At 42.0% G+C, this 18,085-nt stretch overlaps 1 protein-coding gene across 1 annotated transcript in view; it reads right to left on the bottom strand.

The window, feature by feature from the left end:
• Positions 1–215: 215 nt before the first annotated feature.
• The window catches only part of src (v-src avian sarcoma (Schmidt-Ruppin A-2) viral oncogene homolog), a 40,691-nt gene continuing 22,821 nt past the window's right edge, over positions 216–18,085 (bottom strand). Inside the window, 13 exon segments of the mRNA XM_032521224.1 lie at positions 216–2,782; positions 3,357–3,488; positions 3,813–3,966; positions 4,050–4,126; positions 4,893–5,072; positions 5,500–5,655; positions 7,747–7,830; positions 7,833–7,895; positions 10,551–10,604; positions 10,607–10,653; positions 11,962–12,060; positions 15,579–15,678; positions 15,796–16,058. Of these exon segments, the coding sequence (XP_032377115.1) occupies positions 2,574–2,782; positions 3,357–3,488; positions 3,813–3,966; positions 4,050–4,126; positions 4,893–5,072; positions 5,500–5,655; positions 7,747–7,830; positions 7,833–7,895; positions 10,551–10,604; positions 10,607–10,653; positions 11,962–12,060; positions 15,579–15,678; positions 15,796–16,048 (1,608 nt within the window). The 5' untranslated portion in view covers positions 16,049–16,058 and the 3' untranslated portion in view covers positions 216–2,573.

Below are 18,085 nucleotides of genomic sequence, written 5' to 3'. Positions count from 1 at the left end.
TTCCTACTTAAATGGAGTTATGGGTTATACAATATTCATGATACTGCAGCTGCACGTGGGGAACGCCTGCTAAACATTAACACCTCTACCGAGATGAAAGAACACTGAAAAGTAAAAAGCAGGTTAATTATTGATTGTGACCTTTGATTCTTCAAATACAAACTCAGTCAGCTCTTTCTGATTATGGAGACCAAATTAATTCAAACACCATAGGGTACAGTCTGAAACATACAAATTTTATTCAAACGTATTTTCAAATTTGAACAATATTCAGCAGGATTTAACAAAGAGCTACGTATCTGAAAATCCCCATTGGATACAGTAGAAAAGAGTATATTATATATATTATATATATAGGAATATCACAGATTAAAAAAAATATCTGCATAGCCAGAAAGAAGACCCAATAGGAAATGCCCTTGGCTTGTGAGCAAGGCTGCATCCAATATCTTTTTCGTGCACTTTTGCTCATGAGGATTCAATGAGACAGGTCGGGGAAAAGAAGGGGGACAATGCCAGACATCCTGACTACACCCATGCAGGTTAAATGCATTAATTGTGGCATGCCCCATGTCCACAGGACACAGTACACGGAGATCAAACCATCATCTGTATGGAGTTATGTAATCATGATGAGTAGTGCTTCATGGACAAGCTGGAGACGTCAAAAAACCATTGAGCGACTGTGGAAAAACAAACACACACTATGTATCTTTAAATGATGGATTGATGAGGACCACAAGCTAAGTGGTACTCCCTATGACCAGTGAGCTGTAAAATCGGTTCCCCTTTCATTACAATGAGACCTGACTGAGAGTGGGCTTTAAATCTTAAAAAGGTTTTCACACTGCCGGATGTCGGGCTTTATCCTGGAAAAGTACCTCCGTTAATCCAGACTAGTAATCCAGAGACACGTGCTGAAATGGAGCCAGAAACTGTAACTGGAAAGATGACTTTGCTTCGTCCTGATTGGTCGGTGAGTCAGAGTTTTGCTGTATATATATATATATATAGACTATAATGTTATTGTCAGATGTTATTCAACCCATACCATAAAGTACCAGGAACATTAAAGTTTGAACAATGGGCAAGATAAACAATTGGGTTATTTTAAAAGGCATAAATTATAAAGATGATATATACAATAAGGATATTTACAATTGCGTTTCAAGATGCCAATTGATTTTTACACATGATGTATGCATACGGGAATGTGCTCTGGTGTGCCTCTTACAGGCAGAAGGAAGGCATAGCGAAGAATATCAGACAGACTATCTCCAGTATATCTCCAGTGTACAATCGTGCACAAAGATGCACTTATTAAGGACATACTGAGGATTATAAAATATAGAAATCTGCATATTAATGAAGGTTAGAACTTGAGAGGAGACAACAAGATGCCCCTGATTTTAATTTGAATGCTTGAAAACAAATCAGCACCTTGAAACCTTTCTGGTAAGCCGGTCGGTACAGTACACAGGTGTGGGATCCCAAAAACAGTGGATTATCCTTTAAGAAGAAGAACTGCGTACACAACTTCAATGTAAGAAAAGTAGAGTAGTAAAATACACGTTTACACAGTAGAAGAGAGTACAAAAGATTTTCATTGGCACAAAAATCCTTGCAGCAGATTTCTAGTCCTCTCCATCTCCATCCTGAGATGACTGTTTGTGATCAGTAGCCGTTTTTTTTGTAAGAAAAGTTAAAATTAGAAAATAGAGAGACTCTGCGTCTTCTCTTCTTTGAGTTGAGCTGTACATTGGTCAATTCGTCCTAAATTGGCGAGTGAGACTACACACTCTGATGACAATCATCATACTAAATCTCACAGCACGAGCTGAAATGTTGTACAGGGGAAGCATGATTGTAAAATAAAATCTTTTACCTGAACATATTCCATTTGATCCAGGTCTAATATTGAAATAAAGCCCGAAATATCCTGGCAAATTATTGTACGTCCCAAATAGTTTCTTATCAAGTGGCAAAATGGAAGAGCATGTGTATTTCCCAATGAAAATGTAGCAAAAATAGACATCCTGGCGTGGTGCTTTCAGCAAGGCAACACTTATATCCCACATTTATTCTCTGGACTCCCACCTATATGCAATATTTTACATAGTCATAGTCCGGGGTCAATTGGTGATCAAACTAGGTGAGTTAAAAGAAAAGGTGCATGGGAAATGTGTTATATTAGGGCCCCTTACAAACACTAGGAAGGTAGAAAAACCAGCATGGGTAAGGTGTTGAATCGACTGAAATACAAAATACAAGTACTGTATGATAAACTCAAAATAATACCACAGTTTAGTCTTACTTTGAAAAACATCGCCTCACAGCTGCTGACATGTCGGAGAGCATGACAATGACTTTGGAAAGAGGCAGGAACTGAATGTTGCAGATTGGTCGATGTCCCACTGATGCTCCTTAGATTGTACCCAGAATGCTGTCGGCTTTCTGCCCCGTTATACTGTACACACATACCCTCACACATACTTGTCCATGCACCCTGTATTAGATCGACATGCTCAGTTTTGCACATGCATGACGCATGCACATTTCCACGTTCAGCCCAGTTACAGGTTCTCTCCCGGCTGGTACTGAGGCTCCGTGGAGGTGAAGTAATCCTCCAGGAAGCCCTGCAGGTACTCAAAGGTGGGCCTCTCCTCTGGCTCTTTTCTCCAGCAGGTCAGCATCAGCTCATGCATGGATTCGGGGCACTCTGCCGGGCACGGCATCCTGTAGCCGCGCTCCACCTGGTCCAACACCTCCCGGTTCACCATACCTGGGATGGAGCAAAGGTATTTCATTTATTAGACACGGACAGCGTACATTAATTAACATTGCTGAAAATACACCAAAATTAGCCAAAAGGCTATTTTTCATCTGTTGTCCCTGGACAAATCTTAAAATTACCTAAAAAACAATAAGAGTTGTGTTAGAATGTGTGTTAGTCACACAAAATCACACTTTCGATCATACGATTGCTTATTGACCACCAGACCCGAATGGAATCTTTTGTATTTTTTCTTTAAGATTCTTTTGGGGCATTTATTTAACAGGACAGCTAAAGACAAAATTATGGCCACTTTGGTACGGACTACGCCTTGGTACATGGGGCACATGCTCAATGAGGGGGGCTACCAGGTTGCCCCAAAATCTGCAGAATTCAGGGAACTGGTTTTCTGCTTGGGTAAAAGATATTTTATTCCACATCTGTAGATTCCACATGGCCCTGCGTATGACTAATTGACTCAGAGTCGTGACTCTGGATGCTGTTGGACTGGTGGAACATGTTGATTAAAGCACCATGCACTCGACCTAAAAATACACAGTCAGAAAGCGAAACAGATCCTTGCCTGGATAGGGCACCCGGCCTTTGGTGGCCAGTTCAGTCAGCAGGACCCCGAACGACCAGACGTCAGATTTAATGGTGAAGCGGCCGTACAGAGCAGCCTCAGGAGCCGTCCACTTGATGGGAAACTTGGCCCCTGCAAGAGGACAGGTTTATCAGCAAGGTAATATGAGATCATGGAAGCATAGACAAGGCACATGACTGAAGGGATGAGAAAGAAAACCTTTTTTTCCCCATTACGGTCTTTGAAATACTGGATGCTTTAACTTCCTTAGATCTAAACAAAAAAATCTTCAAATGATACATTCTGAGGGAATAATCCCTCTTGGTTGGACTGCTCAGAACCCACGTTCACAGCACGATACCCTGTGATGTAGATATGACACTTATGCGCTACATAAAGAGACAGTGCACAAAAAAACCAATGCCAAAAGCTAGAATCCCCCTCCTGTGGTCTTACCCTGCCTGGCAGTATATTCATTATCCTCAATGAGGCGAGCCAGACCAAAGTCAGCCACCTTGCAAACCAGGTTATCTCCCACCAGGATGTTAGCAGCTCGCAGGTCTCTGTGCACGTAGTTCATCCTCTCCACGTAAGCCATCCCCGAAGCAATCTGAGAAAGACAAATAGCTTTGTGGTTGTCTACACTCGAGGCAAACACCGACGAGAGTGTTATGAAGGGATTTAAATGATGACCTGGGAGGCCATGTCCACCAGCTGGGGGAGGCGGAGCATCTTGCCCATGTCACCTTTCAGGAAGTCCAGTAAGCTCCCTGTTGGCAAGGAGACACACCGACGGTTAGTGTGACTCCGTGGTCATTTCAGCTTTTATTTAGTGTCAAATTCCTCCTGTTACTGCGGTTATAAATCTTTTTATTTTTTTCTGTACATAATGTAGTGTATTTGACAAAATAAAGATCCAGTTTGTCACAATGCAGTCTGCCTGGAGAGAGATGCTCGGGTGTGTAGAAAGTGTCCCTCTGGAGCGGTTTTATTTTTTATTTTTATTTTTTCCAAAACGAAATGAAATCATAAAAAGTTTGAAAGATTCGGAGGCACTTGACAGGGTAAAGTTTAAAAAGCCTTCTTGGCTATGAAGTTATTAAAACAACAAGAATTAACCATGTAGCATGTTTGAATGACTTTATAGCCAAGAAAATGCTGAAGGCTTTTTTCTTTCTTTTTTTTAAGATTATTTTTTGGGGGCTTTTCCCTTTATCATGAAGTGACAGTGGATAGATATGAAAGGAGGAGACTTACTGGGGTGGGGGGGGGCTAGAGGCCACCCTTGCTGAAGTTTTTTTAAACTCTACCCTCTCGAGTGCCTCTGAATCCTTTAACCTTTTTAAAGTTCAATTTTGTTTAAATTAATTTGGTTTTAGCAGACAGTAAATGCCTCATAGCTTGTCTTGATTTAGCTGGGCCGCCATTCAGTAAGCACCCTCACTCAAACTAGACTACAATTATTTGAAAAACCACAATGAAGATCATTTGAGTTCTACAGTATAAATGTGTGTATGTGTGAAAGCCGATGCTGACCTTGTCCCATGTACTCCGTGACGATGTAGATGGGCTCCTCGGACACCACAGCGTAGAGCTGAACCAGCTTTTCATGTCTCAGCTTCTTCATGACCTGAGCTTCCTGGAGGAAGGCCTCGGGGGACATCGTGCCCGTCTTCAGAGTCTTTATTGCCACCCGTGTTGTGCCGTTCCATGTTCCTGATAAGCGATGAAGGTCACATCAGTATCGCTTGTTACAAGGCAATGAAGTAAAAGATTCCAGCATAGAAATGACCAATATTGCAATACCTTAGTAGTAGTGGTACCTGTACACCATGGGGTACTTCTGCAGTAGCCAAAGATTGTGAGTAGCTATAACACCTGAACACCAAATGTTTCAAATGATATTGTAATAATATATAGTATACTTTATTAATTCCACATGGGGAAAATACCATTTATATGTTTTTATATATGGACGGCCGCTCTACCAACTGAGCTACCTGGGCGCCCGTCCAGTGCACTTTTTGGGGTAAAACTGCCTTGAAACTTTCCTTTTCAGTGATCAGTAAAGGCAAATGTCTCCACAGAAAGACAGAAAACCAGCAGCAGCTTTTGGAGATACGTTCATGAAACCACGGCTTACCCATCCAGACCTCTCCGAAGCAGCCCTGCCCGAGCTTGAGGTCGAGGCGGAGGGAATCCCTCGGGATCTCCCAGGCGTCCTTGGACAGGCCCTGAGTCTGAGGCTTCAGCACCGGACAGACGTCTGACAGACTGTGACACAGCCCGTCAGCGTGCTCTGGGGGACACGACACAAGACACGGGATTTGGTTAAAGAAAATCCGTACTAAACACAGAATATTCTACGCGGTGTATGAGAAACACAGGCAGTGTGTGACTTAAAGGGACATTTCGGTTAGTTTTTCTTGACTAGGACCCTATCTTACTTAACAAAATCCTATAGGACAAATGTCCATTGTTTCCGTCCACTGATAGTGCTGTTTTTGTCACTGACAGGCTCAGATTATTATTATTATTGTTTATAAGTGTCTGACAAAACTATAGAAAGGACCCCTACTAGAGATGCATTGCCCGATCTATCGGTATCGGCATTTATAATGGACGATTTTTAAATTTTTAAATATTCATTCATCAGAATCATTTATAATGACAACTAAATAAATATTTAAAAAATAAAAACGGACGGTCAACCATGTCATGAGTGTTGGTGTGCATAGTCTGTCCACCAGAGGACGCTCTACAACGTCCCTGTTAGTGATGGTGTTGCATAGTCTGTCCACCAGAGGACGCTCTACAACGTCCCTGTTAGTGATGGCGTTGCATAGTCTGTCCACCAGAGGACGCTCTACAACGTCCCTATTAGTGATGGGTTGCATAGTCTGTCCACCAGAGGACACTCTACAACGTCCCTGTTAGTGATGGCGTTGCATAGTCTGTCCACCAGAGGACGCTCTACAACGTCCCTGTTAGTGATGGCGTTGCATAGTCTGTCCACCAGAGGACCTCTACAACGTCCTGTTAGTGATGGCGTTGCATAGTCTGTCCACCAGAGGACCTCTACAACGTCCCTGTTAGTGATGGCGTTGCATAGTCTGTCCACCAGAGGACGCTCTACAACGTCCCTGTTAGTGATGGCGTTGCATAGTCTGTCCACCAGAGGACACTCTACAACGTCCCTGTTAGTGATGGCGTTGCATAGTCTGTCCATCAGGGGACGCTCTACAACGTCCCAGTTGACAACACAGATTCTTTTTTTGTTGTTATTGTGTTTTTGTTCAAAGGAAGTTTCATATATTAAGCTTGTATTTTTATACATTTTAATTACCAGAACTATATTTAAATAACCAAATATTCGTATTGGTATCGGCATTAAAAATCGGTCGGGCTCTAACCCCTACATGTTCTGATGTCTCAGTGTATTGACAGTGTCTAAACATATAAAAAAAACAAAAGCACCACACTCCATTTAAATAATACTTTTAGTGTATATAGAGCCAGCATATTTCATGTAAATTAGAAAATGGTGTGTTCATTTCATGTATTTGATAGTTTGGTTTCTGTCTGAGCATATTTTACAATGAAAAATACTTTTTATTTACATGGAGTCTGGTGGGTTTCAGGGGTGTTTTTATGTTAACCCTCCTGTCAAACTTGACCCGTTTTTCAAAGTTTCTCCTCAAGAAATATGTTTCTTTTAAATAAATTGGCAAAAAAACAAAACACTGTTGGTTCAATACAACATACTTCGCAATATCATTGAATTCCAGATGTTATGTTATATTTTACAGCAAAAAAAACATTTCCGTACTGAACTTAAGTCTTCCTTAATTGTCAAAATATTTCATAATTTCTGCTTTTACCTCAAAAAGTAGGTATAAAATTACATATATGAGGTATTTTGACCATGACTTTTGAAAAAATAATTGTAAAACTTGTGTTAATAAGTTGGTTTAAGGGGTGTAAATACTGGCAGTAGCTGGGGAAAAAAGCATGGAAAATTTTGAATAAATCAAGAACAAAAATATATTAAAGAAATATTAAAAGAAACATTAAAAGGAACATTTAAAAAAACTGTGTTTTCTGTTTTCACCCGGGAGGATAACACAAGGGTTAAAAAAGAACTCTTTAACAGGAAGGTTAATCTCTGTAGCAACAAACGCACTCTTAGTGGATGTAAATTGAAGGTGCGTAATCGCCCAATAACTTGTAACTTGTAACTTGTTTCGCCACTGCCGGCTGCAGCGATTACCTTAATACTGGTCCTGGACCCATTTCTGGACTGTTGCTGTTCCCATCAGTCAATTACACACAAAAAATGGGAAAAAACTAAGTTACCCTCTAATAAACAAATATGACAACATGAACTGACTGCGGTAGTGGTTGACCAGCTGCTGCAGGTTGCTGAACTGCGTGCGGGATGTGATGTAGAAGCCTCCGCTGTCCAGCTTCCGATCTTGTAGTGCTTCACATTCAGCCCTTTAGTGTTGTCATAGTCCAACACAGACAGACAGTAGGCACCTGAGGAGAAGAAGAAGAGCAAACGTGGTTGACAAATTAAATCAGGGTTGTTTGCATTGATCTAAAAAGGAGAAATTAGGCTTTGAGGTTTTGGAGACAATGTGCTCACTACGCCACCAGAGGGCGGTGTCAGTCCGGTGGAAAAGAAACCGGCACCACAGAGCGGCTCAAGGCTCCCTCCACCTTCTCTGGATGTTTGATCTGGGTGATACGGCCTGTGGTTGAACACTCCTCATCCTCAGCTCCACGCTGACCTAATTCTGTCGGGCTCCCCCACCCAGTACCTCCCCGCTTATTCCTGCTCACTCACTCACTCACTCTCCTCTCCTCCCCTCCCCTCCATCCATCCCCACCTTGTCCCTTTTCTCATTCTATGCAGAGCTATACAGCAGTGTTGGGACAAAAGCATTTCGTCCCGATTCGATACATGGGTGTTGATTCAATTTGTATTGCGATTCTTGAAGTATTGCGATTTTCTTTTCTTATGATATAAAATATCATATTCTAAAATAGGCATTGAAATTCTAGGATTTCCTTCGGGATGAATGAAGTATCTATCTATCTATCTATCTATCTATCTATCTATCTATCTATCTATCTATCTATCGTTGCAAAATACAGTATATCTAAAGTTTGAATATATCCTAAGACTTAAAAACTAAGACTTCCTCCGCAGTGCTACGAAGAAGGTCTGGCTGGTCCACACAGCACTCCAGGAAGGGAGGCTCTGCTTATTGGCATTTCTTTAAACCAATCACAATCGTCTTGGGCGGGGCTAAGCTCCGCACGGAGCCACCGTGCAGCTATAAATTAGTTTTGGTGGAACGTGTGTGTTCAAAGATATTTTAGTCATGCAACAGAAAGTCTGATTAGACAGATAGTCTAGCTAGCTGTCTGGATTTACCCTGCAGAGGTCTGAGGACCAGGTAACCATAGTCCTCAGATTGGACAGATAGTCCAGCTAGCTGTCTGGATTTACCCTGCAGAGATCTGAGGACCAGGTAACCATAGTCCTCAGATTGGACAGATAGTCTAGCTAGCTGTCTGGATTTACCCTGCAGAGGTCTGAGGACCAGGTAACCATAGTCCTCAGATTGGAGAGATAGTCTAGCTAGCTGTCTGGATTTACCCTGCAGAGATCTGAGGACCAGGTAACCATAGTCCTCAGAAATCCACCAGAGGTTAGAATTCCAACACACAGGAAGTGGAAGGAAACGTGGTGGAATATCTGGCGGCACCGGAGCAATCCCACAATGGGAATGTAAAATGTAAATGGACTGTTCTTTTATAGCGCATTTCTAGTCTCAACAACTACTCAACGCGCTTGTAGTGGATATAGACTAGTGGTACCCAAAACCAAACATATTTAGGTGAATCATCCCAAAAATATCGATCTAGGGAAAATAATTAAATTTGAAAAATTGGCCCAAAAAACAAACAAAAAAACCCCAGGAAACTTACGATTTTGGATTCCCCCAGCCACCACCCGTAGGACACAGAAATCCAATGATAACAAACGACAGGAATCCTGTAATGTACACGTGTACACACATCACACACACACACACACATCCACACAGAGCTAGCGTAACCCGTGGGGACTGAGCAGCTGCAGCAGCAGAGCAGCCGTCTACCAGAACTAGCTCCAGTCCCACAGGCGTCACATCCAGCCTTTCCCCATCTGCCTGATTGGTCCCTCTTCTGCGCCCCCACCGCCGCACTGAACAGCAGGGTGTCATGTCTTAATCCTAGACCCAATTTGCTTTCTTCTCCTTGGTGTTTTTTTTTGGGTAAAACAGATCTGAGATTAGGATTAAGTTCATAAAAAAAACCCCACCAAGGATCCTACAAAAACTACATTTGACAAAACAATGGCATCAAAGGTGTTAGTCAAAATTCTATTTCCTGGGCATGTTCTCTGGGTAGGATTGTATATCATTGACTAAATAATGAAGTCTACTTCCCCAGGTCCCCATTAGTGTAGTTTTACAGTTTAATAGAGCTGGGTATTTTCTGCTACAAGTCTTTTCTCTTCTGCCTATCCTTATTTTTTTTTATTTTTTTTAAACACTGTTTCTGCTCTGTTAAGCGACTTTGAGCTTGGGAAAAGCGCTATAGAAATTCAATTTATTATTATTATTATTAAGTGCAATACTATATAAGCGTTAGAGTAAAATATCAAATTGATACTAAAATTAGAAAAAAAAGAAAAAAAAAAAAAAAAGAAAATCAGACTTTAAACTTAGTACTCAAATAAAAATGCTTATGTGGCCCTAATCCTCTTCCACACATCGAAGTTTGAGGAATATTAACACATTTTTCTACAAAACCCCTTTCTTCGTTTTAAAGCGGGATGTCGAGAACACATTTTGGTCGAGACCTGAGACGTATTGAGGTTTAGGACCCAGCCCTACGGTCTATAGAAGCAGCATTAATGATGAGTCTTTGTACAGGATGAGGCTCCAACCACACACAGACACACACACAGACACACACAGACACACACAGACACACACACAACACACACGACACACACAACACACACACACACACACACACACACACCACACACACACACCACACCACACACCACACACACACACACACCACACACACACACACAACACACACACCACACACACACACAAACACCACCTACCTTTGGTGTCTCACTCTCTCAACACAGAGTCCCTCTCCTGTTCTCCAAACTAGCAGCAGCCTCTCGGAGTCGCGGCGAGTGATTTTGCCAAAGTACCACCTGGGCGAGGTCGAGATATAAAGAAGACGGGACACACAGGGAGCAGGTTGGTGAGGGGAAGAAGATGCATGTGGGTGGAAGAGAAGGAACGACGAAGCGAGGGTGAGTGGTTGCTCATGGGTGTTTTTAGAAAGTGCAGTGAAGTGAAACTCGGTCTTTGCATTCTAAATGCAATGCATACAGTGCAACAGCTGCTTACCTGGACTCTAGAGTCAGTCTGAGATGACTGCAGGGGCAGGAGGAAAAGTGAGAAATTGAGTTGTTATAAAAGTACAAAAGTTGTTTGTGTGGCTTTGACTGTGTAAGCAAGCAGGTTAGCACGTAAAGATCAGCAGTGCACGTCTCTCCCAAGAGAAGAAAACAGTAAACGTACCCCGTTCATTCAAAGGAATACTTGCTGAGACTTAGATGCGAAGATTGACATTACTCAAATAAATACAACACTACAGCTGGAACTTAGTTAGTTAGCTTAGCTTAGCATTAAGACTGGAAACAGAGGGAAACTGCTATCCTGGCTCTGTCAAAAGAAATCCGCCTACCAGTGGGTAATGAGCGTGACTATTTCTCTGCAGAGCGCAGGGACTTCCAGGAGTCTTGTCGTAACGGTGAGGTTGCCAGGCAAGAAATAGTCCCACACATAACCCCCCATAAAACCCACAAAATGACATTTTTACATTTCTGTCTTTTGACCGGATTAAGCGAACGAGATAATAGTGTGTCAACAGGTGATAGGATGATATTTATGCATGTTAAAAAAAATGCAGTAAACCATTCAGAGGGAGATTTCAGGGCGGAATCAGCGTGAAGTGGACACTAGGGTGCAGGAATAGATCCGAATGTGTACGCTGGTAGTGTCTCACAAATAAGGAGTCGTGTCAAAGGTAGCTCTGTTTCACAGAAATAGATTAACTGACCACTGCAGGACAAGAAGACTAGAAGAAACGCAGTTATTCTGATGGTCATTGGTCACTCTTGTATTGACATTCATGTGTATACAGAGTCGGCAGATGTCATTATCTTGGAAAGCGGCCAGGCAAGCAGTGGCCCCCGTTTTCAGTCTCTATGCTAAGCTAAGCTAAGTTAAGCTAACTGGCTGCTGGCTGTACCGTCCAATTTCATCATCTCAACTCTTAGAAAGCAAATGTATGTCGAAATATTCCTTTGAATTCTCATTTCGAATTCCCACTGAAGATAAAAAGCAAAGAAAATTCTTAAGAATCCAACATGCAAGTGGTGTTTCTTTCATGTGCTTGATGAAAGACACATACAAGAGACAGAAAAATAAAATAAAATAAAATAAAAGTTTACTCTTCTGCCTGGATGGAGTCAGATGGAGCCACATAATTGCTGGGGATGTAACCGCTCTCTCCGGTGGTGAGGGAGCGCGCCAGCCACCAGTCGCCTTCTCTGCACAGATGAAAGGATAACAGCGAGGCTCATCACACATCCAACACGCAAATAAAACACTCAGTTTGACTTACAGGGCTGGTGTTTATCAAGCATCTCAGAGTATAAATAAATTGCTGCTGATCCCCTTCCCCCCCTACAGTAATTGAGCTCTTTGCTCCGGGACAAGCTTGATAAATGCAAGCCCAGGCATCTCAACTGTTAAAATATACATTTGGAGGTTATATAAGTAAAAAAAAAAACATGCATTTGTGTGGATATGACAACACGGAGGGGTGGTGCTTGTGTGCTACTTTATTAGGTAGTGAGGAGTTTTGCAGCACGACATTCACTTCCAGAATCCAAACTAGGACTACAATTCTTTTGGAAGGACGTTGCATTTATTGAATTTGAAAAACTGTGAATCACGTAATGAGATCAACTGTTACAGTGCCTGTTCACAATCTTTTGAAAACACTAAATAAAAGAAAAACCCCAAAATTGTTTTGTTTTTTACTCGATTGCATTGTTTTTGTGGTCATTTGGAGCCAAAATCGCGATTAAAATTCAATTAATTGCACAGCCCTAATCTCAATTACAGTTTGAGTACCTTAATTGCCTTCATTTAAGATGCATTGATTATAGTGCTGCAAGGCTTTGCACCAACTTCCCGTGACTACAGTGCTGAGGGCTCATGGGTAATGGGCAGAGTTATGTGGTCGGTCAGTTGCTACTAGGGAGGTGGTATTACAGTGCATATGTATGCTTCAGGTGACACAAACACACAGGCAGACAAACAGCACACTCAAATGCAATTCCAGAGAAGCTTCACAAACCTGCAGTTCACCTTCCTCCTGTAAAAAATGGTGATTTTTTTTTTTTTTTAAGAGAGAAATGTAAGGAGAGGTGAAAGGGAAATGGTGGAGGAGAAAGGGGTTAAAGAAAACACAGATATCATGTTATGAGCAGTGGAAGAATAGCAGAGTACACAGAACAGACCTATAACACAACCAATACACTGCATAAAGCAATGAATGTAAAATATTGAAACCATTACATAACTTGCAGACGAAAGAGGCACAATGATGAGGAAGACGGGTGAAAAACATGCACTGGGCACATCATTATAAAATATTGTCTATAACTAAAGAAAGCGCATTACGCGCTGCACGAAATGGCCCACACTTCATGTCTCCTAAATGGGCGTGGCCTCGTGTGTGGATGGATGAAAAGTGAGTGTATAATTAAATCATATGTTCTTTTGCGAACATTAAATATTTACACAGCTAAAAAAAAGGGTGACAGCGTTCACGGGCGTTAGCTGACGTTAGCTTCTCTGTGTTACCAGATCTCGCAAGAGAAAAAGGTAATTTACTCCTGATTCGTCTGAAAAAGGACATTTTAGTGTCAGAATGTTCCAGAGATATGTGACTTCCAATATTTACAGTCGCTTGAATAAGTTTACACCCCCATGCTAAAGTTGATTAAAAAGAGGAATAATAAACATCTTCTGGAAATTGATCTTAATGCCTTAGCAAAAAAAACAATTCCAACCTTTAAGGATACCAATTCTTGGTATATGAATAACGTATTATAAATAAATAAATGTTCTTCCTTAAAATACAGGGGCATAAGTATACACCCCCCTATGTTAAAATACAGGGGCATAAGTATACACCCCCCTATGTTAAAATACAGGGCCATAAGTAACACCCCCCTATGTTAAAATACAGGGCATTAAGTATACACCCCCTATGTTAAAATACAGGGGCATAAGTATACACCCCCTATGTTAAAATACAGGGCCATAAGTATACACCCCCTATGTTAAAATACAGGGGCATTAAGTATACACCCCCCTATGTTAAAATACAGGGGCATTAGTGTACACCCCCCTATGTTAAAATACAGGGGCATAAGTATACACCCCCCTATGTTAAAATACAGGGGCATAAGTATACACCCCCCTATGTTAAAATACAGGGGGCATAAGTATACACCCCCTATGTTAAAATACAGGGGCATAAGTATACACCCCCCCATGTTAAAATACAAGGGGCATAAGTATACACCCCCCTATGTTAAATTCCCATAGAGGCACATTATTTCATGGATCCAGGACACTGGACTGGATACCTGATGAATTTCCCTTGGCCTTTGGAATTAAAATACACCCCCCCCCCCACATTATCAGTTCTTACCCTTCACCATACATAGAGATTGGCATGGTGTTATTTCAGTTAGCCTAATAGCTGGTTTGATTTGCATTGAGAGATGATCTTACAGTATGTCAAGTACCCATGCATATCTCTAGGTACAGTGAATGGTATGTGATGATGTGGGGGGGGTGGGCTATTTTAATTCCAAAGGTCAAGGGAACTTTATCAGGATGCATAGTATCCTGATCCATGACATAACTGGCCTTTAAAAATAAAAATGTGCCTGCCTTTATGGGAATTTAACATAGGGGGGTGTATACTTAATGCCCCCTGTATCATAAGGTGGTTGGATTTTCCTATATTTTTTGAATTAAGCATTAAGATCAATTTGTAAAAGATGTTTTTTTTATACCTCTTTTGAATTAACTTTAGCATGGGGGTGTAAACTGATGCAAGCCGCTGTATTTTGGTGACTATGGGGCGAAATAATCGCTCTTAATCTGTGTCCACGTTCACTTCTCCCACAGGAATCAATCCACTCAGGACCCACCGCTAGTGTCCTAAAGAGGCGTGGCAGTGGAGCAACCTACGTGACACAGAGGCAGGAATGACTCTGAGTTGGGGCGTCTCGGTCCTAAACCGTCTCGGATATTATCATAACAAAAGCCTATGAGGTCAGACAGCTAAGACGAGCCTGACTGACACCTTATTTGACTGTGATAACCCGTTACCTAGTCTTAGAGATTGTTAATGGTTCTGGGTGTACTTGCCCCAATAATGACCCAGGTCTTTGGCTTAAGGGGCCAGATGCAGCGATAATCCTCTATTGTCCTCAGCTGCTGCCTTCTAGGTCAGTAGTTTGTTAGCAGGCAAGCAGCACTGGGGGTGCAGCACTACAGTATATGGTTCACTGCACCTCTATTGATTCATAGAGCAGGCCCATATTTTATAAAAACTAGATGACTCCTCTTAAACAGGTTCAATGTGAGCTTGGTAACTGGGTCTCGCACTGTCTGTCTACTTCTTAGAAAAAAGTAACACAAATAGCCATGTCCCTACTGAGGTGGGCTGAGCAGCGAGATGTAGTCAGTTCTCCGTGAGTTAAGCACAACATTGTGGAGAAATGTGCAAGTTGACACGTTTCTGCGAGCTCTATGTGAGGGAAGCCCGTTCCTATGGTTACAGTGGGTCTCAGAGAGACGACAAGTGACATGCAAAGCAGCCAGTCAGACAACTGAGCAATAACTCAGACAGACAATCTGTGGACGTGTCTATGTGCAGTTATTCCTCATCATTTACACAGTGCATGGAATATGTGTTTTTGGACAATTCTTGAGTGTGTTTGTGTGTGCATGCGATTGGTTTCTGTATTTTCCTTACGTGTTGTTGACTATCTGGAGGCGTTCACCCTTCCTGAATGACAGGTCTGAGGCCGTTCTAGACTCGTAGTCGTACAATGCCACGAAGGTTGTCACACCTCCTAAAAATGAAGAGAAAGTTTGGCTTTTACAAAAGACATACGGCACATACAGGGCATAAAGTACAGTTCAAACAACCCACACAACAAGCCACTAAATCTAAAAGCCAAAGTTCTCACCTGCTAGTGTGATTCTGTTGGGAGAAGTGACAGTATTACTGTCCACACCTCCAAACAGGGCCAGCTCTGGGGTATTGGTCACGGGCTGATTTCCACCCAGACCTCCATCTATAGTGGGACTACGATTGGGTGTCAAGGACTGTTGTTTGGAGCTGAGGTAATGGCCTCCAGCTCCTCCTCCAGAGCTGAGGTTGCCTTCGAGGCTGCGGGTTCGTTGGCCAACATCCTTGGGTTTACTCTTGGAACCCCCCATGGCCAAGGCCTGTGGTGCATTCAAGAACAGAGATAACGTGTCTAGTGAGTCTACTGCAGATTAAAAAAAGAAAATGGATTTTCAAGGCACAGTAAAATAAATTACATACTTTGTTGCATCATTTTCTCAGAATACAGTCTCAGGAGAAAAAATCCACTGACTGCAATAAGCTGCAGAAATAGTTACATTTTACAAGAGACGAGTGGATAGTTTATGTTGAATTTGACAGTATTCTGATACATCATTTCAAAATGCTTGTTTGGAAGAACGCTAACCAGAGACAGAAGGGAGAGCGCGGCTCTAAACCCACTGAGACACGGTGTCATGTAGACCACATGAACCACAACCTCCCAACGGACGCTGGAGCAACTGCCACTCCTCGGTTTCCACTTCAGCCTAGTGCCACCAGCTGAGCACATACACCCAGCAGACATGTCGCGCATGCCTGCATGCATGTGTCACAGATGCACATACACAGACATCAGTATTTTGTAGAGTCATCATGGTCCAGAAACATAATCCATAGCTTCATTTAAACTCATTTCCAAGATCAGTCATTTAATTTATTAAGTAAATCTCCCACCAAACCCTATTTACAATCACGCCACTTTAGTCATTAACAGGAAACTAAAAAAGTAGCTACTACTACATCTATGCAGAACTACAAATTTGATCACCCAACTGGAATCTGCAGATATTTTGTCTTGAGGTTGTGATCCAGAATGAAATCTGCTGATTTTTCTTCCTACGTGGGATGGAGGTGTGTTAACATTCTGAGTTTTATCTTAATTCTTTTTTCATTTGGTTAAAAGTCTGCGGAAAATCTGCTAAATATTCTGCAGAAATCTACTTCCGCGTGTTCCATGTGACCATGTTGATCATCGACAATTATGTTGCTAAACCCACTATAACACTGGGTTCATCAGAGCTTGTTTGATTATTGCTACTGCGATTGGAAGCAAGTTTTCTCTTGCACGAAAGATGTGAGTTTGTAACTCTGTGGGAACACGCTCACATTACACATAGCTCGTTTGATCCATTGTTAATTTAAAATCATTGATTCATCATTCATTATCATTGATTAGCACATAATCAACACATGAGTTGATAATGAGTTGCATTTCTACTGTGCAGCCATCCCTCTCTAGGCTCTATGTGGACCACAATACTCAAAGCACGCTACTTGAACATGGCTTTTAGTTTATTATGTTGCTGACTGTTAAAGTCTATTTCCCAAAATTCAGCCTTGCTGCGGAATTCCAGCCACTAGAGCCAGTCCAACAATGAGCTTTCCTTAGTATGTGCCACTTGTGAGTCTGTAGCTTTTGAGAAGGGGGGGGGGGGGGTTAAAGGTGGAGGCTGGGGGTGTGGCCTTGACCAACTGCCACTTTGCGTGTTTGAAAGCCATGATGTCTCTCTCTCATGGGGGGGGGGGGGAATTCTCTGGGCGGGCAAAGCAGAGAAAGGGGAGGTAAACTTGCCCCCTTATGACCTCATAAGGAGCAAGATTCCAAATCGATCCATCTGAGCTTTAATTTTCTCAAAGGCAGAGCAGGATACCCAGGGCTCGGTTTACACCTATCACCATTTCTAGCCACTGGGGGGCCATAGGCAGGCTGGGGGAATGCATTTTAATGTTAAAAAAACCTCATAAAGTTATATGACATTTTCATGCCATGGGACCTTAAACCTTGAAGTAGTTCCAGATCAATTTAAATCACTGGGAGCATTAGTGAGTCATCATCAGATGGCATTGTTGAACATCAGTCATGGACAGAATTTGAGATGCTCCAAGAGACCAAATGGGAACAAACCAGAAGGTCAAGAGGGCAATTTTGGATTGGATTTGGACTCTCTCTCTTCATTACTAAAGCTTCGCTGCCTACTCGGGCTGATGAAGTGGCTCTAATAACAGCTTAGTGGTGGGAAATCATTACACTAAGCCAAGGATAATTTAGAGACTCAAGCTTGTGCTATCATGGATAGATATAGCCACGGGGGTCCACTAGGAAATGCTAATTTACAGAAATCACTAAG

The sequence above is a fragment of the Etheostoma spectabile genome, chromosome 7 (assembly GCF_008692095.1).
Source record: "Etheostoma spectabile isolate EspeVRDwgs_2016 chromosome 7, UIUC_Espe_1.0, whole genome shotgun sequence".
Classification (NCBI taxonomy): Eukaryota; Metazoa; Chordata; class Actinopteri; order Perciformes; family Percidae; genus Etheostoma; species Etheostoma spectabile.
The sequence above is the reverse complement of the archived record's forward strand: the minus strand, read 5'-3'. Positions and strand labels throughout refer to the sequence as shown.